Raw genomic sequence first — 23,619 nt, forward strand, 5'->3', positions numbered from 1 at the left:
CATGTTCAGGTTTTGGCAGACTAATTTCAGCTTTTCAATTAAAAAAACCACAACAAATTTTGAAGGAAAGCAGACATTGCCTGTGATTTTTTCTGCTTTTTAAAAAACCCTAGTTTTCAATCCAAAAAAAGTTTTGACGGAAAATATTTGTCCAACTCTTTTAATGAGCTTTAGTGCCTTTTAGCACTAGCTGATGCTGAGAACCAGTGATACCTTGTAAAGGTGACTTGAAAAGAAGTTTTCTCCAAACTGGGTTTGTGCCGAGATGCGGAATGATTTTAAATGTTTATTTTTCCCAGGGCCGCCTGGGAGGGCAAGTGGGGTAATTTGCCCAGGCCCCACAGGGGCCCCCATGACAATATACTATTCTATAGTATTGCAACTTTTTTTTATGGAAGGGGCCCCTGAAATTGCTTTGCCTCAGGTCCCCTGAATCCTCTGGGCGGCCCTGGTTAGTCCTAGCACCACCTTTCCCGGGCACTGCTTGGCTTTGTCTTTCCGTTCAAGTCTCTGTCATCTATTAACGTAAAGTCAAGTTTTCTGGAAGCCCTCATCTGTATAAACTGAGCAGCATGCCTCTTAGACCTCATTGCATTCTCATTCTCACCAGTATCTACTCTCTTGCAATTTCTGCATAACCTTTCTGCTTTGAGTATGTAGAAGCATGTTGCAGGTTGGCCCAAGGCAGATGTTAGGGCAATTATGAACATCTGGGCAGACAAGGGGATGCAGTTGCAGCTGAACTCTGTAATTTGGAGTACTCTGCTTAATTACTAGGAGTTGGCTCATCTGATCTGGCCCAGTTCTGGGAAACAGTCCCAATTATGTATATCAGGGGTCGGCAACCTGCAGCATGCATGCCGATTTTTACTGGCATGCTGCTGCCAGCCAGGGTCCTGGCCACCGGCCCTGCTCAGACCGCTGTCGGCCTGTGTGAACAGAACCCCCGGCCGGCAGCAGGCTGAGCGGGGCCAGCAGCCAGGACTCCAGCTGTCAGGAGCCGGCGGACGGAACCCCAGACCAGCAGCGGGCTGAGTCACTCAGCCCACCACCGGTCTGGGGTTCATTCTGTCCGCCGGCCCCGCTCAGCCCACTGCCGGTCTGGAGTTCCAGCTGGTGGCCCCTTGCCAGCCGAGGTCTCGGCCGCTGGCCCCACTCAGCCCGCTGCCGGCCTGAGTGAACGGAACCCCTGGCTGGCAGCGGCTGAGAGGGGCCAGCAGCCGGGACCCCGGCTGGCAGGAGCCGGCAGCCGGAACCCCAGACCGGCAGCAGTCGGGAGTTCCAGCCGGGGTCCCAGCCATCGGTTCCACTCAGCCTGCTGCTGGCCTGGGATACCAGCCACCGGCCCCGCTCACCTCACTGCTGGTCTGGGGTTCCAGCCGCCCTGCCAGCTGCGGTCTGGGCCTCCAGCCCTGCTCAGCCCTCCTGCCAGCCTGGGGTACCTGCAGCCAGCCCAGGGCCTGGTCCCAGCACTCTGCAGCCCTTATAAAAAATTACACTACAATTAGCTTAAAAACTTTAAAACTTTGTATATTACAGTAATCATTAAAACATGTATAATGTTAATAAATACATAGGTTTGATGAAACAAAATAGTTGTACTTATGTGCCTGTGCTTAATTTGTATTTTTGATGATTTACCTTCTAAAAAAATCTTGCATGTCTCACACCACCAGAAAGGGTATCTTGCACCCCACGTTAAGAACCACTGCACTAAACTGATAAGATCTGCATTTTAATTTAATTTTAAATGAAGCTTCTTAAACATTTTAAAAATGTTTACTTTACAAACAACAATAGTTCAGTTATATAATGTAGACTTATAGAGAGAGACCTTCTAAAAACGTTAAAATGTATTATTGGCACGCGAAACCTTAAATTAGAGAGAATAAATGAAGACTCTGCACACCACTTCTGAAAGGTTGCTGACCCTGATGTATATCATTCTGCACAGTGATTAGCAGGAATCATAATGGTTAAGAATGTAATAGCATTTACACTCTTGGGAGCCAAGTAATTTCCCCTCTTTTGTTGAATTTTAGTAATGTGGATTCTGACGTGTCTGTCTGTCTGTCTCTCTTCCTTACTATCTTTTAAACAATTATTTTGGCTGTCAGTCTGGAAAATGTCTGTGTTATTGTTTTACTGTATCTAAAAAAACAAATTGACACGAACTGCTCTATGCTTCTCATCTGGAACTATTGTTGGCATTTTCATTGGTGTATCTGCTAATAAATGTGCATTACTTATTTCTTTTTAGGGTCTGACCACATCCGAGAGAAGGATGGGCTCTGGGCTGTGCTAGTCTGGCTTTCAATCATAGCAGCTCGAAAGCAGAGTGTGGAAGAGATTGTCAGAGATCACTGGACAAAATTTGGCCGCCACTACTATTGCAGGTGCAGATAATTATTACAAAACACAGTAGATTAGCATGTTCCTAGGATAATTCCGGGGCAAGTTTGGCTTGATTAGCTTTGTTGCTATTAATAGTGAAATGTGTTTAGCAGCACTTCAGGTGTGTGCACAGAATGAAAATCTGCCATAGATTGAACAGTGTTCCTAGGGATGTTAGTGGTCTAAGTCTCAGCTTTAACTTGAACCAGACTGGCTTGAAGCATAAGTTAAAAAACCAGCGAGGTTTACTCAGCTCTTCATCTTTCAAAGAGATAAATTGAGTGCCAGGCACTCTATTGTATGTGGGCCTTTTTGACAGGACCAATGTCCTGCCTAGTCTCTATAAGGGGGTGAAATTCATGGTCCTGCCTAAGGTCTATGCACTTTTAAACTCCTACATAAGATCTCAAAATAGGGCTTAAGTGGGACTCGTGGTGTGCAGGCCTTGTGCTGGCCCTCTGTCCAGGGTGAATTTTTACCCTACGGAGATTAAGGAATCCATAAAACGTTTTGTTCCTTAGCAAAGTTCTTTCTCTACCCCTTGACTATTGACCATGCAGTGTGGTAGTTGGTCGCTGCCCTGCAGCCCAGAGTTGGCTACATATCAATGGAGCGGTATTTATATGGCGTGTAACGGATCTCTCTGTGTAAATGGTGTTGTTTGAAAGCAAGTTGTTGCTGTTGTTGCTAATAATATCTCAAATGTAAAAGTATATCATGTATTTTTTAAGTGGGTTCTGCTAATGCTCTGAGGCAGGTGGTTGGTTATTCCAGCTGAAAATAAAGGAGGTGGGAGTGGCTTTCTGAAGGGAAAATATTCAGTGTGTGGTCTGAACAGCCCTGAGACAGAAACTCTAAGGGCAGCCAAGACTGGGGAGAAGGCCAGAGCTGATAACCTTGTTCTCTTATTGTTAATTCCTTTGCTGCTAACGCCAGACTCCCAGCAGGAGATGACTTTTTGACTCTACACGGTCTGCAGACTTTGTGTTAGTGGCCCAACAAGAGAGCACAGATGTGTCAAGGGGGAGAGGGGTTGAGGGTGGACCTGTCTTTTTAAGCATGTAAGTGCATTAACCACGTAGGGCACACAGTTTTCTCTTAAACTTAATTGACAGATTTGCACATTTCATGGAATGGAGGACTTAGGAGCACAAAAGTGTGTAAGTAAATGGAAGAGCTGTTTTCATTTGCACTAGGCGCTTCAGTTGCATGCCTGATTTTCCATGTCTGCTGTAAATTACTAATTGTGAGCATCTCATGCTCTGTGAAACCAGAATCTTTCTGCTGGGTGGAGCTTACATATTTCTTCATACTACTTTTCTTTTCATTACGTTAAAGATTTGATTATGAAGCATTGGAACCCAGAACAGCGTATTTCATAATGAGAGACCTGGAGGCTTTGATCATTGACAAATCATTCAGTAATCAGCAGTTTGCTGTTGGGAACAATGTCTACCGTGTGGAAAAAACAGACAGCTTTGAATATGTGGATCCTGTAGATGGCACTGTGACCAAAAGACAGGTATGAAAGCACAAAAATAATCTTTTCCAAGATAATGGGGAGGTGTGTATGGGGGAGAGGGGAACCATAATGTTTTACAACAATACACAATCCTTTTATAGTTATTAACTCAAGGACAGAAAAAAAATCTTTTATTTGTAGAATCATGATTTTCTGTGGTTAGTGTAACATAGCAGTACTTTTCCCCATTTAGAAAACAGTTAACTTACTCTCAATGCACACCACTGAAATCAGTGAGGTCACGTAGGATGTAAGCAAGGGAGAATTTTACCAACACAATAGAGCTCAGGTAATAGCAAGTTGCCTAAGAACGCCAAGAATAAAGCATGGTATCAAGAAGAAATTAAAATCCTTCCTTTTGCTGTTTTCACTCATTCCAATTCAAACTGAAAACATCTGCTGCCTTAAACTACAGTCCAAACTAAATCTTTTGTGCTACAAAATTCATGACATGGTCAATACTAGTAATATTTTTATTTCCTGGTGGAAATGTGTATAAAGAGATACTGTGAATATAAAGTGTGACTCATATTTAAATATATTCTTTTTTTTCATGATTTTCTCTTTCCTAGATTAAAATAAATCCACGTTGGGATTAATTTTTGGCAAGAGCTCTTATTCTGGGTTTTCCTCTTCCTTGTCATTTTCTCTTTGTTCTTCAAATGTTAACCATTTTTATGCCTAAAAATATACTGTCTCTTAATATATATAATCAGATCATCCCACACCATAGCATATATTTGTATGTGTCATACAAAATGCTGATAATCTTCTAGTGCATGTATCCTCTTCAGCAACTCTTCTTGACTTGACTTGCTTGTGAAACAATCTAGCCACTGGTACTGACCCTATAACCAACGTTCTTCCCTGCTGACTGGTTTCTCGGTTCTGGACCTTTCTCACAGTCACATGTGATTGGCGCTAAACTCTTCATTTACTGCTAGATCTTTCAGGGGATTTTTTTTTCAAAGTGTTCAGCGCTGGTTTCATGGATTTTGACGAACTAAAATGAAGGAACATTTTCATCAGATCTTTTAAAAAATACATTAACTTTTGCAACTCGTGCCAGCCTTGTGCTTTCAATCTCCAGATACAGCATGTTAGGGTTTTTTTAATAGGTGTAGTCAGACCCCACAACCCTTCTGTGGAAAATAATCGACCTCCAAGGACTTTGCATCAAATCTTACAGAAAATGTCCAGGTACATGCTAAACCCAAGTCTAGATTGTCGTAATTATTGTGGTTTGTGAATCATCTTGACCTGACCAGGCCCTTGCAAATCCTACTCTACAGTCTGTTGAAACCATTGTCATGAGATTCTGCTCAGATTCTTTATAGTTTCCATTCATTATTGAATCCAGATGATACAAGTAATCCACCTGCCATTGAACCACTCTCTTTTTGTGCATTGCTGGTGAAACATGACACATGCCTGTTGTTGTCATATCCAAGCCCATTGGAAAATCACAGAAATGGTAAACTAGTCAACTTTGCCATTTTAAAAACTTACTTGCAATTTTCAGTCTTTTTTCTGCCCTTATTTTTTGTCAAAAAGCTCTGTACTACCATTGAAATAAAAATAAAATTGCTAATCAATTTCTTTTAAAAAAGGGCCTGCTGTAAAACAAGAAAAGAAACAGGTCAGACTCTGAAAATGTGTCCAAAATTTTCCAGAGGAAAAACCATTAATTTATTTAGAATGTAAGTTTGTCTGGACAGCGACGGTCTCTTAGTGTGTGTATGTACCTACCACAGTGGAGCCCAATCTCTGTGAGGTCCTCTAGGCACCTCTGTAATAAGTAAATAATACCATGCTACCATATGCAAATGAAATAATTGCATACATGCCATTCTGTTCTTCATGTGCACACAAATGCTTTGTTTTGATCTATGTTAATGAGTTTGCTTGCAAATTTTGCAGATCTGTTTTCAGAGGCTTGTTCAAAGTGTTATTCTACAGATGTAAAAGGAGAAAAAAAATTATACAATAGAATCTCACTAATTCACATGGACAACTAGCTAACCCATAGCTGATTACAAAGTTTTGCAAAATGGCTAATCAGTGAACAAACACAATTAAAGCATGGATAATGCATCACAAAAATTAATTTCTTATTTTGAGAATTGTATTTTATAATAATTCAATAGAATGTACTGGTAAATTAACTGTAGTATGTTTTGTAGAAATAATTGGTAGCAGTAAACATTTCTATTCTGGTAGTGATTAAAGGCACCATCCTTATTGGGGCCCCATTGTGCTGGGTGCTGCACAACCTGGCCCAGATAGTGAAGTCTTAGAATAAGACCTCATTACCAGTTGTGCTCTGGTATTAAATCGTTGCTGGGAAATACAGAGGCACCGTTTGACAAAATCCAAATTATCCACGTTGATGAGAGGGTCCAATGTACTGGAACCCGTTGATGAAAACTCCTCATCCTTTTAATTAGAGATCTGTGAACCGACTCTGGATGTTTTCCTACCCCGTCTTTGTTTCAGAATGGAAAAGGTTATCCATGTAGTTCGAGTTTTTTGTTTTTGAGTGTGTAGTCAGGAAGCAGACACTGGAAAAGTTGGAAAAAGTTATTTCGCATGCCCACAGATAAGGCCAAAATTCTTCTTTGCTCAGAATGAGATTTCAATGCTGCCTCTGAGATAAGACTTTTCCTGTCAAAATATTCAGTGAAGTCTGCTGTGCATTTGGGACATTTAAGTGTCAGTTGAAGAGCAAATAAAACCACATTAGTGTATAATACTTGGAAGTAAAACCACAGCCATTTTATATGGGTCTGACGTGTGTGTGGCTATGCATGTACTTTATTGTTACTGGGCCACATGCTTTGCCTCCATACGTATTGTACCTGTAAATAGTGCTTCAAAATGTTGAACTGAAACGTATCCATAGGTTTGCACGCCTGAATCTTGCTTGTGTTATCCTTTAATTGTAAGAATGACAAGAAATACAGCAAATAATAGCACATATGTAGCAGTTTTAACCTTCAGAGTGCTTTACAAACACTAACAAATTAATGGTTAATTTGACTGGAATGTAATACAAGAGTAACCATCTCTGTCAAGTCAGTTGTAATTCCATTTACACAGCAAGGCCTAACTCTGTCACATCAGCTCCAAAACCAGTGGATCAAATTCTCTGCTGGTGAATGCATTGCATTGGATGGGATACGCTGCAGAGGCGCTGCAGGAAGTCACGTTGACGATTCAGTTGGTTACACTGTAGGCCAGCAAACAGTTGGCCCCACTGGCTTTTGGAGCTGATGTGACAGAGGCAGGATTATTTTCTGATTATGTTTTTTAAAACCAGCTCTTGTAGCACAGTGTAGCACAAAGCTGCCCTTGCACCTTCATTACTTCTGTGAGCATTACAGGCTGACTGTTCCTTATCCTTATACTGCTAGAAAGTCAATCCCACTGCTTTTAAATATCTCCTTCATTAGGAAGGATTCCCATCTGCTAGATCATTGAAATTAACATTTGATAGCTTTGATAGCTACTTTCAACTACCTGAAAGGGGATTCCAAAGAGGATAGACCTAGACTGTTTTCAGTGGTAGCAGATGACAGAACAGGGAGTAATGGTCTCAAGTTGCAGTGGGGGAGATTTAGGTTGAATATTAGGAAAAACTTTTTCACTAGGAGGGTGGTGAAGCACTGGAATGGGTTACCTAGGGAGGTGGTGGAGTCTCCTTGTTTAGAGGTTTTTAAGGTCAGGTTTGACAAAACCCTGGCTGGGATGATTTAGTTGGGGATTGGTCCTACTTTGAGCAGGGGGTTGGACTAGATGACCTGAGGTCCCTTCCAACCCTGATATTCTATGATTCTATGTTATACTGTCTCCAAAGTTTATTTTTTTCATATTTTATTAGCTTTTTAGCCATGAAACTTGTTCTTGTGGAAGAGTTTCCATGCAGCTCATATACATCCACTAGCATATTTACGATGCCTAAAATAAATGTCCACAGACGTTCAGTGTGAAAATTACATCCAGTCTTCCTCTGGGAAATTATCAACCCATCTGATTTCTCACAAGTTGATACTGTTCTCATTGATGACAATAATAAATCTTTTCTTATTATAACTGAAAGTTATTTCATCTTATGGGTCTCCCAGTTTATCCTTTTTGCCCTTTTCTTCTTTTAGACTATAAATTCTACATTCTATGGGAATGTTTTCATTTTGTCTTGTACAGGATCAGGTAAATAATATATAATCAATAATAATAATAGTTGGATTTAGAACAACATATCTGCCAGTGCACTTATGTAAGGTAGGAGAATAATATTATGCCACATATATTGTATGTTATTTCATCAGTTTGCTCCCCACCCCGACTAATATTTCTCCTAATTAAAGTTCAGATCCATCAAAAAACAAAACTTCAGTCTCCTTTAGAATTTGAGAGGCACTGAAGTCTTCAACATTTTCAAATTCATGCTTGTTCACGTTTCACTTAGTAACGATTATTTGTTATTAAATATTTTCATTCATGGCATGCCAGATGCAATAGGGGCGAGGTTGTAGAAAATAAAGGGGATGTATCAAAACTGAATGGCTCTTTTATTCTTTTCTGTGAGCTTGCTGAGTGAAAGCCTTGTTGGTTCTAGAACCACCCGGAACTTTTCAGGGACAGGGTTGGAATCGACATTTCACAATTGGACACTCTATAAATAATGAGCCCAAAGCCTAGATGCAAACCACATAAACTCTCAAGTGTTTAGATATTCTATGGTAATTGTACAGTTTGGGGGGTCATCTCTAGTTTGATGTTGCAAGTCAGTATCTAAAAGCTGTTACCTTATTAAATGATTTCTCCCTGGCATGTAACTCTGTTGTTTTAAGGAGTAGACCCTGGCTGTGTCTTTATAGTGCCCCTGTTCCGAGTATTCTCAGCTGTGCTGCAGGAATTCTAGCCTTCTAGAGATGTATCAGCTGTTATTCCCCGTTTTGTGAGAGTCTGTGTGCTCAAGCATCTGTCACCAGGAAATACAAAATGAGGAAGAAAATAGCTGGGAAATAGCATAGGAAGTAAATACAGGGAGATGTGTGTCTGTGAGTGTGAGAGAGAATTCCAAGCACCAGAAACGCTGGTAGTATTACATTACCAGGAGGCTCTGTAGTTAGGGGAGCAGTTTGTATCAGATTCTGAGAGAGTGTTATGGAAAGCATAAGTATTGTTTCTTCCAAAGACCATGATTTAATGAGTAAATGCCTTTTTAGAGTCTCCTGTGTCAAATGAAACAGTCATTCCTCAGTGCTGTTGCTGCTACACACGATACAGTGTGCGGGGAGAGTATTTAAGCAGTCGTACTAGCCTTGTGGTGCTGGCGGTCAGTAGAGTTGGTTGAATACTGTAAAATTGAATTTGCAAACATTCCTTGGAATTAAACCTATACGTTACCTTGGATGCTGCTTGTGGCCCAGTTTATTCACTTTCTGCAAATATATGTAACAGTACTTTTGGGGTTTTGGAACCTGAAAAGTTTAAATGACAATAATGTTATACACCTTGAGCTACCCCGTTCTGTATCTGACATTCTTCCAAAACACAGGTCCAGTTAGCAAGGATCCCTTTAATCTATCTTCCTCCTCCTCATGGTAATAGAATTGAAGGCAATCAGCACCCACCAAAAAGCATTCAGCAGCTCACACAAATGGGACATAAATAATTTTTGTGGACACCTTGGGTGAAATCCTGGTCAAAACACCCATTGACTTTATTGGGGCCAGGGTTACACAACAAGAACTCTACAATTTTCTTAGCTAAGCAAATTCTGGAAAGAGAAACCAAATGGCTAATATGCTACTCTCTCCTCTGTTTGCCTGAAGTTCTCATGCTATTGGAAAAGCCCATTTTAAACCTTTTTTCTTAACATTACCTCTTTGTGATGTTCTGTCACATAGGTTGTGCATACTGAAAATACTAGGTGAATAAACGTTGCCCAGAAATTTGAAAAACTGGACATCAGTGTTTGTACTAGTAACTAAAAGGATTATTAATAGAATCACAGAAGTTAGAGATGGAAAATACCTATTAGGCCATCTAATCCAACCCTTTACTGATGTGAGATTTATTCCTATTACATATTTTCTAGAGTTAATGACTAGTATCAACTAGTATATGGTGCTAGAAATGTTTCAGCACATACCTGAACAAACAAAAAAGTTCCATTAATATTTAAGCTTGTTGGAGCTCTGCTTTGTTAATATCACTGGCTTCTCAAGCAAGTCTTGGTGGAAGAGGAAGAGTCAAATATCATTTCTCTTCTCTGAATTCTGAATGACTTACTTCCCCTCGGGCAGATGAAAAAAGGAGCTTGCCCTGCACACAATGCCATGGAGAGCAGCAGGATTAGGGGAGGGAAAGAAAATACAGTGACTTGGCAGAAAGGGGACCTAACCATCCCTTTCCCCTGAGTAAACAGTACTGTTTTCAGGGCCTTTTATTCCTGTATTTTCTCTTTCCTCTGCCTCCTCTGAATGGTCTGGGCTGCAAGTTCTGACTAAGGCCTGGTCTACACTCCAGACTTAGGTCGACATAAAGCTGCGTTAAGTGGATCTAATAATGTATGTGTCTAAACTACCAAGTCCCTTCCGCCGACCTAAGTGGCCTGTAAAGTCAACTCCTGTACTCCACCTCCACGAGAGGCGTAGCACTTGATTCAACATCCACAGGTCGACATGGTGATAGTGCAGACACTGCGTTGTACAATTCGAATGAATTCGCTCCAGGAGGTGTCCCACAGTGCTCAGCTATGACCGCTCTGGAGAGCACTTTCAACTCCTCTGCACTTCAACCAGGTACACAGGAAACAGCCGCTCCCCTGTTAAAGCCCCAGGAACTTTCGAATTTTAATTTCCTGTTTGATCAGCATGGAGAACTCGTCAGCACAGCTGATCATGGAGACTCAAGGCCGCAAACACGCTCCAGCATGGAGTACACAGGAGGTGGCGGATCTTATTGCTGTGTGGAGAGAAGAGTCTGTGCAGGCAGAGCTCCATCTATGCCAAGATTGCGCAGGGCATGGGGGAGAAGGGCTACACCAGGGACACACAGCAGTCCATGTGAAAATAAAGAAGCTTTGGCAAGCATACCAGAAGACAAGGGAAGCAAACAGTCGCTCTGGTTCTGCCGCACAGACATGTTGCTTTTATGAGGAGCAGCATATGATTCTAGGCGGCAACCCCACCACTACCCCAAAATGTTCCATGAATACCTCTCAGGTGACCCTGAGCAACAAGGAGGACATTGTTGATGAGGAAGAGGAGGAGGAGAACGTGAGGCAGGCAAGCAGAGGATCCATTCTCCCCAACAGCCAAGAACTGATTTTAACCCTGGAGCCCATCCTTTCACAGGACCAGTTGGCAGCAGAGCGTGATGCTGGGGAAGGCACCTTTTGGTAAGTTGGTGTTTGTCTCTATCTGAGGGATTGGAGCAAATGCGGTTGTATTTTAGAGCTTCTCTGTAGACAATGGATCATGTGGTGTGTCCTGGATGGAAACTGGAGGCATGTAGGTAGATTTTCTCCAATCCCTCAGACAGAGACAAACACCTACAAGTTCTCTATCAGGCATTCTTAAAACTAAAATACCCACCTGCTGAAGTGAAAAAACAGATTGATAGATCCAGAAGAGTACCCAGAAGTCACCTACTACAGGACAGGCCCAACAAAGAAAATAACAGAACTCCACTAGCTGTCACCTTCAGCCCCCAACTAAAACCTCTCCAGCGCATCAAAGATCTACAACCTATCCTGAAAGACGATCCTTCACTCTCTCAGATCTTGGGAGACAGACCAGTCCTTGCTCACAGATAGCTCCCCCAACTTGAAGCAAATACTCGCCAGCAACCACACACCACACAACAAAAACACTAACCCAGGAACCTATCCTTGCAACAAAGCCCGATGTCAACTCTGTCCATATATCTATTCAAGGGACACCATCATAGGACCTAATCACATCAGCCACGCCATCAAGGGCTCGTTCACCTGCACATCTACCAACGTGATATATGCCATCATGTACCAGCAATGCCCCTCTGCAATGTACATTGGCCAGACCGGACAGTCTCTATGCAAAAGAATAAATGGACACAAATCTGACATCAGGAATCATAACATTCAAAAACCAGTAGGAGAACACTTCAACCTGTGTGGCCACTCAGTAACAGACTTAAAGGTGGCAATTTTGCAACAGAAAAGCTTCAAAAACAGACTCCAACAAGAAACTGCTGAACTAGAATTAATTTGCAAACTAGATACCATTAACTTGGTCTTGAATAGAGACTGGGAGTGGCTGGGTCATTACACAAATTGAATCTATTTCCCCATGTCAAGTATCCTCACACCTTCTTGTCAACTGTCTGGAATGGGCCATCTTGATTATCACTACAAAAGTTTTTTTTTCTCCTGCTGCTAATAGCTCATCTTAATTAATTAGCCTCTTAGAGTTGGTATGGCAACTTCCACCTTTTCATGTTCTCTATATGTGTGTGTGTGTGTATATATGTATATCTTCTTACTATATGTTCCATTCTATGCATCTGATGAAGTGGGTTGTAGCCCATGAAAGCTTATGCTCAAATAAATTTGTTAGTCTCTAAGGTGCCACAAGTACTCCTGTTCCTTTTTGTAGGGAAAATGGGGACATTTTTAGTGCTAGCCCTTAAGCTGCAAACAATTCAACAAGTAATCCTCCCCCATTTGGTGAAATCTGGGTCACACAACCATGCTTTTCCAGATGTGTTGTGGTTGGAAGGGATCACTGTGCACTGCAAGCAGCATTGAAAAAAAGGGGGTGGGGTGGCAGCTTCCTGTTTGTCTCCTTTCCCCCACAACTCGGTGTCACTTTTGTAAAAAACAAACTATTTGTTGGGCTTTACACTGGTGCCTGTCCTCAAGCACCATCCAGGTTGCTAGGGGAAAGCAGGCTTTTCTCAAGTTCCAATCTGTGATCCCAAAGATGTCTTCAGAAAAGCAGCAGCACAAGATCTCTTGTCCATGCCTCATGGCCTTACTCACCATGGCTGGAGCAGCAAACCAACTCTTGCAATAGCCAGCAGTTGTGATTACATTGTGGCTTGCAGTGAAGTGTATTGAGAGATGTAAGCGTGCGGACTCACCCCTGCGGCGCCTCCTGCTGGTGACTTCCAGGAATTAACTCGTTCCAGCTCCGGAGCGCCCTCTGCAAGCTGGTGATCCGCCTGTCCTCTGGCCCCGTGTCCCTCCTTGGACCCTGGTGCCCTGTTGTCTGGGGTGCTGCTCCCTAGCAGTACCCCCACAATTCTGGGTCTCCCCCTCCCAGGGGAACCCCCACCCACTATCCCCACTTCACCTCAGAATATGGCTACTGCCAGTCACCATCTAGCCCCTGCTCCCTGGGGCAGACTGCAGTGTTCACGCCATTCATCACTGGCAAAGGAGGGTTTGGACCTGCTGCCTTTGCCTACCCTTGGCTACCCCTCTGTAGCCCCAGTACCTTTTAAACATTCAAAGGCACAATCCACCACCATTCTGCACTTGCTCAGCCTATGGTTCAACCGGTCCTTACTGCTGTCCAGGCTGTCGGTGTATGGTTTCATGAGCAATGGGAGCAAGGGGTAGGCTGGGTCTCCCAGGATCATGATTGGCATTTCAACATCACCAACAGTTATTTTGCAGTCTGGAAAGAAAGTCCTTGCTTGCAGCTTTCTGAACAGACCTGTGTTCCTAAAGATGTGCACATCATGCACCTTTCCCGACCATCCCATGTTGATGTCGGTGAAATGGCCCCTCTGATCCATCCGCGCTTGCAACAGTATTGAGAAGTACCCCTTTCGGTTTATGTAGTCTTTGGCAAGGTGCTGTGGTGGCACGATAGGGATACGCGTGCCATCTATCACCCCACCGCTGTTAGGGAACCCCATCGCAGCAAAACCATCCACTATGTCCTGCATGTTGCCCAGAGTCACTACCCTTCTTAGCAGAAGTCTGTTGATGGCCCTGCAAACTTGGATCACAACAGTTCCCACGGTAAATTTATCCACTCCAAATTGATGCCCCACTGACCGGAAGCTGTCTGGCGTTGCAAGCCTCCACAGAGCTATCACCACTCGCTTCTCCACCATCAGAGCAGCTCTCATTTTAGTATTGCTGCACTTCAGGGCAGGGGAAAGCTCTTCAAACAGTTCCTGGAAAGTGGCCTTACGTATTCGAAAGTTCTGCAGCCACTGCTCGTCATCCCATAGCTGCATAACGATGCGGTCCCACCAGTCAGTGCTTGTTTCCTGGGCCCAGAAATGGTGCTCAACCATGTCAAGGTGATATGTGACTGTTGTCAGCAACTGCGAATTGCTCCGCTCTGTCTTCCAGCAGGGCTGCTTGCGTGGCATCACATGGTTCCGCATGGTGGATCCTGAATTGGCTGTGTAAATACTGCAGGATAAGGCATGAGGTGTAATGCTCACAACAACAGTGTACAGCTGAATGGGGTACAGCTTATTGTGCTATAGCGTCTGCGCAGGTAACCCAGGCTTACCAAAAAAAGGTGCGAAAAAGGCTTAGTTTGTTTGGTGTTGATTTCAGGGACGGAAGGAGGGAGGTAAGTGCATCATGGGAGGCTAATGCCATGTTCCCATAATCACCCACACCAATGTTTTGGCCCATAAGGCATTGCAAGCCCAACCCAAAATTCCACAATGCAGTCCTCCGTGCTTCAATGCAAGCCCTGCTGGTAAGGATGCGCTCCGCCGACACAATGAGCATAGTGTGGACACGTGAGATCAACTTGCTTAAATTGGAGGCTCATTGTTGACTTATATAAAGTCGACTTAACTTTGTAGTGTAGATATGGCCTAAGGGAGCCCATGCTGGCCAGACAGCTTCCGCCAGGGCTGAAGCACACCACTGTCTCCTGCACTCTTATTCCTACCTCTGCAAGGTTATCTTTTGGGGCCACATCTGCATCTGCCTTTCTTTGAGCCAGCACAATGAGAAGAAGAAAATGGGGGGAAATCTGTTCCCCCCCCCAACCAGATTTTCAGCCTGAGTCTCCTCATGCTATTGTAAATCTGGAATAGTTCAATGGAATTACACCAGTTAAAATGACCATGAGAAGGGAGGGAGTCTCTGTGTGAATACCACACTCAAAGAGCACGATGGTGCACAACAGGAATAATAATAAAAACACTTCCGGGTGAGTAAAGGAAAAGAAAACCATCCTGACTCAAAAATAAAAATCGGAACCATCTGAAACTTTTCTTGCCTGGAGTCTGACATGGGCCCAGTTTATTCCAGAGGGGAAAAAAAATGTGCCTCGTTCATATCCACATCCTGGTCTTGCCTTTCCTTGGGTTAATCTGAACAATCACTCCCACTAATGGAGAGGTGATAGACCCAGAGGGCTGATGAAAAATCGAGTTAGCTACACGACGAAGACAGCAACTTTGCAATCACTGTAGATTGGTCAAATTTTTGGTATTGTCGTCATCTTTTTATTTGTATTACCATAGTCACGGGCCAAGACCTCATTGTGCTCATTGCTGTACAAAACCAGAACAAAAAGACAGTCCCTGCCCCAGGAGCTTGCAATCTAATGATACAACGTTCAGTATCATGTGAATGATGTGTGATTAAACCCTCAGGGGTTTGTTTACTAGAATACAGTGCCCTGAACTGAATGCCACAAGTAGTTAAATTAAAGATTTGCTTTTAAAACAGCCACTTTCATGTTTAACTTCACAAAGTCTTGGCAGGTATTGCTGAAAGAAGGGGTCATTGCTTAAAACACGTTGGTGAGGTAGCTGGAAATAGTTTAAAAACAGGCCGCCACAGAATTGAGAGATGCATTTTCTTTTGGAGGGAAGAGTGCTTGTGAAGGAGGACTTGCACACTTCCCGTATTTCCATTTGATGTGAAAATAGTAATTGGCTCAGGCTTGGTCCACACCACCGACTTACGTTGGTATAACTGCATTGCTCAGGGGTGTGGAAAATCGCTTGAGTGACGCAGTTACACCGACCTAATTCCTGGTGTACTCGGCGCTATACCAACAGAAGGGCTTCTCCTGTTGACATAGCTACCACCTCTTGGGGAGGTGGAGTAACTATGCCGACAGGAGAAGTATTCCTGTCAGCGTAGGTAGTGTGTTCACTAAGTGCTACAGCGATGTAGCTACAGCGCTGTAAGTGTAGACAAACGCTCAGACCCTAATTCCATCAGTATCACGACATCTTCTGAGTGGTCAGGTGGTATTTTAGATAGTGTGTTATAGTGTGGTTTGCTGGCCTTGCTCTTTTGATTTTTTTTATCCTCAACGTTCTTTTCAACCCTGACACAAACAGTGAACACACATCATCCCCTGGATTGGGTTTGAGGATTATGTCCTGCGCAATTGATGCACCATGGTCAATAGCATATTTTCTTATAAATGATGCAAGAGCTCCTTTATCATTATTGGCCGGCATTTTACTATTTACAGCATTTTGCCAGGTTAGCCACTTGTGACACGAGTTCTGGACTGGAACAGCAGATGACAAAGGCATGACTTGATCTCCTGTTTGCCAACCATTGGCTCTAATATCTTTGTCAAAATGCCACATTTGCCTTGTGCTTTGTTTTCCCCAATTCTTTTCCGACCATACAGATGTACCTGTTTCAAATGCTCTCCCTGGCGAATCCTTTCAGGCCTTAATCACAGACTACACCACTTCAGGTCTCCTTCACCACCAGCGTCTTTTATTGTGTTGTTCCAACCGGACACCGCCTATAGGGCTATTTACATGTATTTACAGTCCCCCAGGTAGTTCCCCCACTTGCTTCTGGGGAAGAGAACAGAAGTAGCAGCACCCAGGCCTGCCTACCTCTGCCTTCCTTCAGGCTCTCAGCTCTCTGTTCAGCACTTCCTTCCTCTCAATTTGAATGCTCCCAGCTGCTGGAGTTGCCTCCCCCTCAAATTAGTCCCTCAGCTGTTGCTCTACCTAGTTAATTGATCTTCCAGTTAGGTCCCAATTAACCTATATTAGTGGGGCTTTGAGTGACAGGGTGCTGAGTTTGCTCCTGACTGACTCAGCACACTCTGTTACACTCATGTAATTTTTGCATAGGCATCAATTTTTACTCCTTCAATGTGTGTTTTGACAGTTTTCCACAGTAAGAGCTCTAGCATCCACATTCTCTTCCTGTCTTTACTTCAAAGCGAGAGTGATTTGTTGCACAAAGGAGTCACTTAAATCTCCATGAGAACTAATGGAATGAGGCAATCCCAATCTTTTCCATTTATCACACCAAACCCAGCTATCAGGATGAAATTGAGAGATATGTTGCCATTTTTAGTGTATATCACACCCTTGACCTTGGATTTGAGATTCCTGTTTAATCAGAATTAGATCCGTGTTGTACAAGTAAGCGACAGTACAGAGAAAGCAGAGAGGGATAACATTTGCAGCTAAAGCAAACTAATCAGAATGTGTCCAGTATCAGGGGGTAGCCGTGTTAGTCTGGATCTGTAAAAAGTGACAAAGAGTCCTGTGGCACCTTATAGACTAACAGAAGTATTGGAGCATAAGCTTTCGTGGGTGAATACCCACTTCGTTGGATGCATGTGAATCAGAATGTGATCATCCACACAGAGGTTTGTTGAGCTTTAACTAATGCACTTTACATTCACACCTTTAGTTAAAGAGGCTTAAGTGTCCCGAGTGTCCCCTTGTAAACATGCCCTGAGACACGCATAACCACATCTTCATGCACATTCCCTGAGGGATATGAAAATACGTTATCGGTTGTGTACTCTGCTGACTCCTTTGGTTCCATGGTCCCCTAGCTTTCGCATATGCACTTTGCTTCTGCCTGACAAGTCACCTGTAGTGTTGCTACATGATGTTCCATTGGGATATCCGTGTAATGAAGGCACATAAGAGAAACACAGCTTCAACAAAGCAGCAGCAGCAGAAAACCAGCAGTTAAACTGTATCATTTTATTATTACAACTGCAGCTGCTGTTCTTACTGTAGCAACTGGATGCTTCCCTAGACATCGAGCTTCTATTGTGCTCAGCACAGTACATTCGTTAGTGAGAAAACCGTGGCCCTGTAGAGCTTACAGTCTAAACAGACAGTGTGATGTGTGGGAGAAAGGAAGTATTATTATCCCCATTTTACAGATGGGGCACTGAGGCTCATAGTGATTAAGTGAATTGCCTGAAGTAAACAGGAGGAGCCAAGATCTGAACCGAAATAATCCGTCCTCTCTCGCTCTTGATTTTGGATTATAATTTTGCAAAGTCATTGCTGCCACCCATATATTCCTCTTTCTTTTTGCAGGGACTGCGAATTATTTTCTCAGATGCTTCAAGGCTCATCTTCAGACTTAGTGCTTCTAGCAGCGTGCGAGCTACCCTCAGGATCTATGCAGAAAGCTATGAAAAGGATCCCAGCAAACATGACAAGGAGACACAGGTAAATCAATGAGGACCACTTTAAGCTTTGGAAAAACAACCAAGTGTCATTTCTAGCTGTGGTAAGGCCCCTGTATAGGCCACTGGCAGGTGCTCTCAAAGGTGTTGAATAAAATGTTAGGGTTTTTCTCAATTAAAAGCAAAGCATACTGAGTGTTGTGTCCAAGCAGATACATAAGCTTGGTGCTGTTCCAGGAAGTGTCAAGAAGGTTGGGTTTTGATTTGGAAAGTTTGTTCTTAAACTTTTAAGAGAACAGCTCCAGAGGTGACAATAGGAGCAGCAGAGTGACAGTGGTACAGATTGATTATGTAAGCTAAGAAGAACGTTCTGCAACCTATGGAAGGCAGGCGGATGCCCCTAGACCAGTGCAGGCCAACCAACTGGAGAGGGCGAAGGGGAAGGTAGTAGTAGTAGTATGATACTTCTGTGAATTATTAATCTTTTAAATTAGGCAACCTATTGAAAATTACACACCAAAATCTACATTAAAAGAACATTACAGGTGCAGAGTCCAAGCACTCGCAAGTTAGGAAATCCGAGAATTAAGGGCTGCCTTTGCAACCTTCATTTGGCACCTTGTGCATATGCATTATGATACTGTCTTTAATTACCCTGTGTCAGTGCTGTCTCTCCCTCAACAACTCCTCGTCCTAGCGCCTGCCCCACACCCGCCTCCGCCCCAGCTCCTCTTTCCCAGTCCTAGGTCTCATCCCCCCCAGGCCATTCATGTCAGTTCCAATCTCCTTTTCGAACCAGTCCCAGTCTCTCCTTTAGGGCTCCTCGAGTAAATCCCAGTCTCTGCACTGCCCCCTGAGTTACCATCCCACTCTTCCTCTGCAAGCTTCTTGTCCCAGTCTCCTTGCCCAGCCAGTCCCAAGCTCCTCCACCCATTCCTCGCTTCTTGTGCCTTCTCTGCCTCTGTGCTCTCAGCTCCCAGCTGCCATTCCCAGTCTTCTTATCCCAGGACCCTTGACCCAGTCTATTGCCTCTGTTCTTCCTCTTTTCCCTCTGCATTTGTGTCTGGCTGCTTCCTCCTCCTCCATGCTGCCTGGGCACTAGGGGCATGCAGAGCACAGGAGAGACCTTTTCCCTACTCTCAGTTCTGTTCCCTGACACTACAGAAGCCCCTGGCTACAAGGAGCAGCAGTTCCAGAGAAAGTCCTCTCAGCCCCTGCAGCCGTGGGCCGGAGCATGCCTGGCATGGCAAAGAATTTAGCTGCTGAACTCTAACAAATCTCTACTGATCAGGGGTGGCTCTAGCAATTTTGCCGCCCCAAGCACGGCGGCACTCCGCGGGGGGCGCTCTGGCAGTCGCCGGTCCCACGGTTCTAGTGGACCTCCCGCAGACGTGCCTGCGGAGGGTCCGCTGGTCCCGCGGCTCCGGTGGAGCATCTGCAGGCACGCCTGCGGGAGGTCCACCGGAGCCGCCTGCCGCCCTCCCGCCGACCGGCGGAGCGCCCCCCGCGGCATGCCGCCCCAAGCACGCGCTTGGCATGCTGGGGCCTGGAGCCGGCCCTGCTACTGATATTTTTCAAAGGCTTTAGAGCTTCTCAACAAAGCAGCTGTGATTTTTTTTCACATGACCAAAAAATGTATTGTTCCCTAATCTTGTTTTCAGAAACAGCTGTTTTAGCTGAAACTTGCCAACTAAAATAAAATAAAATAAAATAAATCAGTCTGAGACAGACACCTTGCACAGAAAATGTCAGTTTGGCAAAATTCTCAGCAACTGAAAGCAGAGTCTTATACTGGAAAGCGTCAGGCACCCTTAATGATAGATTGTGCTACCAGCTCCACCTATAATATCCAGAAGCTACTGTTGAGGTTTTATCTAAAATTTCTAAGAAATATTTTGTCCTTACTTGTCCTTGCAGGCGTCCTTGCAATCTTATGTAGGGTTGAGTGGGGTTAGATTGACTTTGTACAAGCCATATCTGTTCTCAGGGAGAGAGAGAGCAGCTTCTGTTCTTCTTCAATGTATCTGACCTCTTGACCTCTCTTTTTTTTAAAATGAATGTAAAGCATATGAAAACAGGGACTGGCAGTACTGGAGACTGAAGTCCTGTTTATCCACAGAACAGAGGCCTGGGCAGCAATAGAGAGGGCTCCCCTATACCCATTACTCCCCAATGTGCTTCAGTTTTGGTGTGGAGAGACCATCCCTGTTCAGTCTCCATGCAGACTGGATCCTTGAGCCCTCTGCTGAGAGGTGTAAGGAAGGTGGCACTTTACTACCAGTTGCATTGTTGAGTGAATTCGGTTATAAAGGAGACTGGCTGTCGTGCTATAAATCAAATTGTTGAACAGGAGCATTACTGTGGCTTATTCCAGGGGTGATCGAAAAGCTAGTCTGGAATTCACACTGCCTGTTACTCATGGGGTGGGGAAGAAAGTACTGGCTTAAAACTCTCTTATAGCAGACCAGCGAAAGGTTCCCTCTATTTAATAAACTTAAAATAACTCATTAGATAGCATACTTCCCCTGTGACAGCAGCAGATACATTTCAGACTGGGGGTCTTCTGCCTTTTTCCCCCTCCTCCCCAAAATTGGACACTAGGCAATCTCCTTTTGCTGTGTTTATAAATAAGGCTACAGTTTAGTCATGGGTATTTTTTAGTAAAAGTCATGGACAGGTCACTGGCAATAAACAAAAATTCACGGCCCATGACCTGTCCATGACTTGTACTGTCCATGACTTGTCCATATACCCCTGACGAAATCTTAGCTGGGGATTGGGGGGGTGGAAGTGCTGCTCTGGGAGTTGGGGGACTGCAGCTTGTGGGGGGCAAAGGGGGGCAGGAGACTGCTGCTGCAGCGGGGTAGGGGCCAGCGGCACCAGCTGCTGGGGGACACCAAGCAGCAACTGCTCCAGCCATCCCCGGGGCCACCCACCTGCTGCTGCTCTGGCCACCCCTGGGACTGCTGCTCGGGCGGTCCCTGGGGCCAGCCGCACAGGCGGCCGCTCGGGCGGTCCCTGGGGCCAGCCGCACAGGCGGCTGCTCGGGCGGTCCCTGGGGCCAGCCGCACAGGCGGCTGCTCGGGCGGTCCCTGGGGCCAGCAGCACAGGCGGCTGCTCAGGCGGTCCCTGGGGCCAGCCGCACAGGCGGCTGCTTGGGCAGTCCCTGGGGCCAGCTCCCCAGGGCTGTCCGAGCAGAAGCCGGTGTGGCTGGCTGCGGGGCTGCCTGAGTCACTCCAGCAGCGGCCGGTGTGGCTGTCTCTGGGGCCACCTGAGCAGCGGGCCCCCAGGGTCATCTGCTTGGGTGGCCCTGGGGTCAGCCATGCTGGCCGCTACAGAAGTCATGGGGATCGCAGAAAGTCATGGAATCTGTGACTTCCGTGACCTCCGTGACAGACACAGAGCCCTATTTATAAGTCATTTGAAGCTTAAAGTTACATGATAATAAGCTCTTTGAGGTAGGGACTGTCACTTACTATATGTTTGTGCAGTGTCTAACACAATGAGGCACCAGCCTGGCTGAGGCCTCTAAGTGCTAATGCAACATAAATACAGTATTTAATAATAATAATAATAATGATTATTATTATTATTATTTATTGCACTGCAGGGAAAGGCGAGAGAGGCAGGAATGAGCTTTAGTTTTTAAAGTGAACTCCAGGTATCTTTGAGCTTCTGCTGAATTTTTGCTAGCACTCTAATCTGAGTTATAAGTGAACATTTTAAAAAAAATAATTCCTTGCCAAGCAGATTGTCTGGGGATCACTTAGCTAATGCTTCACAGTGATTCCTCACAATAAAAGTACAGTTGGGAAAAGTACAGAGTCCAAGCAACTTCTGGATTCCTTATAAGGGAGAAATTTGTAGTAGTCAGAGAGTCATCTCTTAATCATAATCAAAAAGGTTTTCTAAAGAAGAATTAAGGTTGAGAGTGTTTCTCTGGAGTCCAGCTGATACCAAAAAACCCCTCAATATTATACTTTGTTTATAGTTCTCTGATTTTTACCAAACCGTCCAAGAAAACTCTACCGTAGGATGAGGTGCAGCATGTGAATTTGTTGGAAGATCTTTCATTTTGTTAAATGAAAAGGGGTTGAAAAATGGATTTATAATGAGGGATTAGCTTTAGCCTTAACTATAGTATGGATACTATGCCTCCATAATCATTACAGGGAATGCACATGATCAAAAGTCCCAAGAAAAAAACACAAGTGCATCATGTTTTTAATATAGAAAAGTTTCCAGTTTAAACAATAAAATGAAAGCTTCTTTTAACGCCATTTCATTTCTGCAAAACATTTGTTTTAAAGTAATGAATAAACAGTTTTCTCTCTCCACAGAGTTTTTTGCAAATTTTATTTCTGAAAATACATCACTGTATGCTTGTGGCCATCTCAGGTTATGACATGATTTAGCCAGCCAGTGGATATGGGTTAATAAATGTGTTTTAACTGGGGGAAAGACCTAGGGTAAAACACCATTTTGACCCCTTCCACACTGCCCAGCCAAACTTGGTTATAGCACAGATTGGTAACAATTGTAATTAAACTGTGTTTACGCATAGGTATTAAACAATGTTGGTTGCCCTTTGTAGGCAGAGCCTAAATCAAGTGAAAATATGTCAGTGGAGGGGATAGAGCTAAGTGTTGATTTCCACTCCGGACACATCTGAGAGGTCTGCAATGTACATTTAGCAACTTTGCAGTCTATGAAACAAGCACAAGTGTCTGACCATATTTCCTGTCCAACACATCCTGACAAAAAGAATGATTCCACCCTCCCCACCAAAATGATTTATTCTCTAATGCTTTATAAAGTACACTAGAAAACAATAAGGAATGTTCTGCCAGTCTTCAGTGCTGAATTAAACTTTCTTACCCTCTTAATTACAAAAGGGGAAAGTGCTTCTTATAATGGAATAGCTTCTGTAACAATGAATTGTTCAGTATTAACTGTAAAGGCAAGTAAGAGGAGAAGGGAGAGAGACACTGAGCTGGATTTAAGTTTGTGTCCTTTTAAAAAAATGTTCTAAGGTGAATGTTTAATGTTTAACAATGTTTGATAGGGGCAGAGGGTCTCGGGGGCGGTCAGGGCTCCCCTCCAGGGCCTGGGGGACAGGAGCTGTGGGAGGGCACTTTCGGGGGCCCCGCAGTTCCAGAGTGGCCCGGGAGATTAGCAGGGGGCCAGAAGCAGCCCACTCTGCTTCCCTCGCCCCGGCCGTGTTGCTCGGGGGAAAGAGGCTTGGGGGAAGTATTGCAATCTTGTGAGAGGACTGTATTCAAGGGGTTTTTTTCAGCT

The 23,619-nt window shown here is 44.2% G+C and overlaps 1 protein-coding gene across 3 annotated transcripts in view; it reads left to right on the plus strand.

Moving 5' to 3' along the window:
- The window catches only part of PGM5 (phosphoglucomutase 5), a 136,289-nt gene that overhangs the window by 95,120 nt on the left and 17,550 nt on the right, over positions 1-23,619 (plus strand). For all 3 annotated transcript variants that reach the window (XM_045021932.1, XM_045021931.1, XM_045021930.1), the window contains 3 exons: positions 2,261-2,396; positions 3,733-3,916; positions 18,230-18,364. In XM_045021932.1, coding sequence (XP_044877867.1) covers positions 2,261-2,396; positions 3,733-3,916; positions 18,230-18,364 — 455 coding nt within the window. The remainder of the gene's footprint in view (positions 1-2,260; positions 2,397-3,732; positions 3,917-18,229; positions 18,365-23,619) is intronic.

The sequence above is a fragment of the Mauremys mutica genome, chromosome 6 (genome assembly GCF_020497125.1).
Source record: "Mauremys mutica isolate MM-2020 ecotype Southern chromosome 6, ASM2049712v1, whole genome shotgun sequence".
Lineage (NCBI taxonomy): Eukaryota > Metazoa > Chordata > Testudines > Geoemydidae > Mauremys > Mauremys mutica.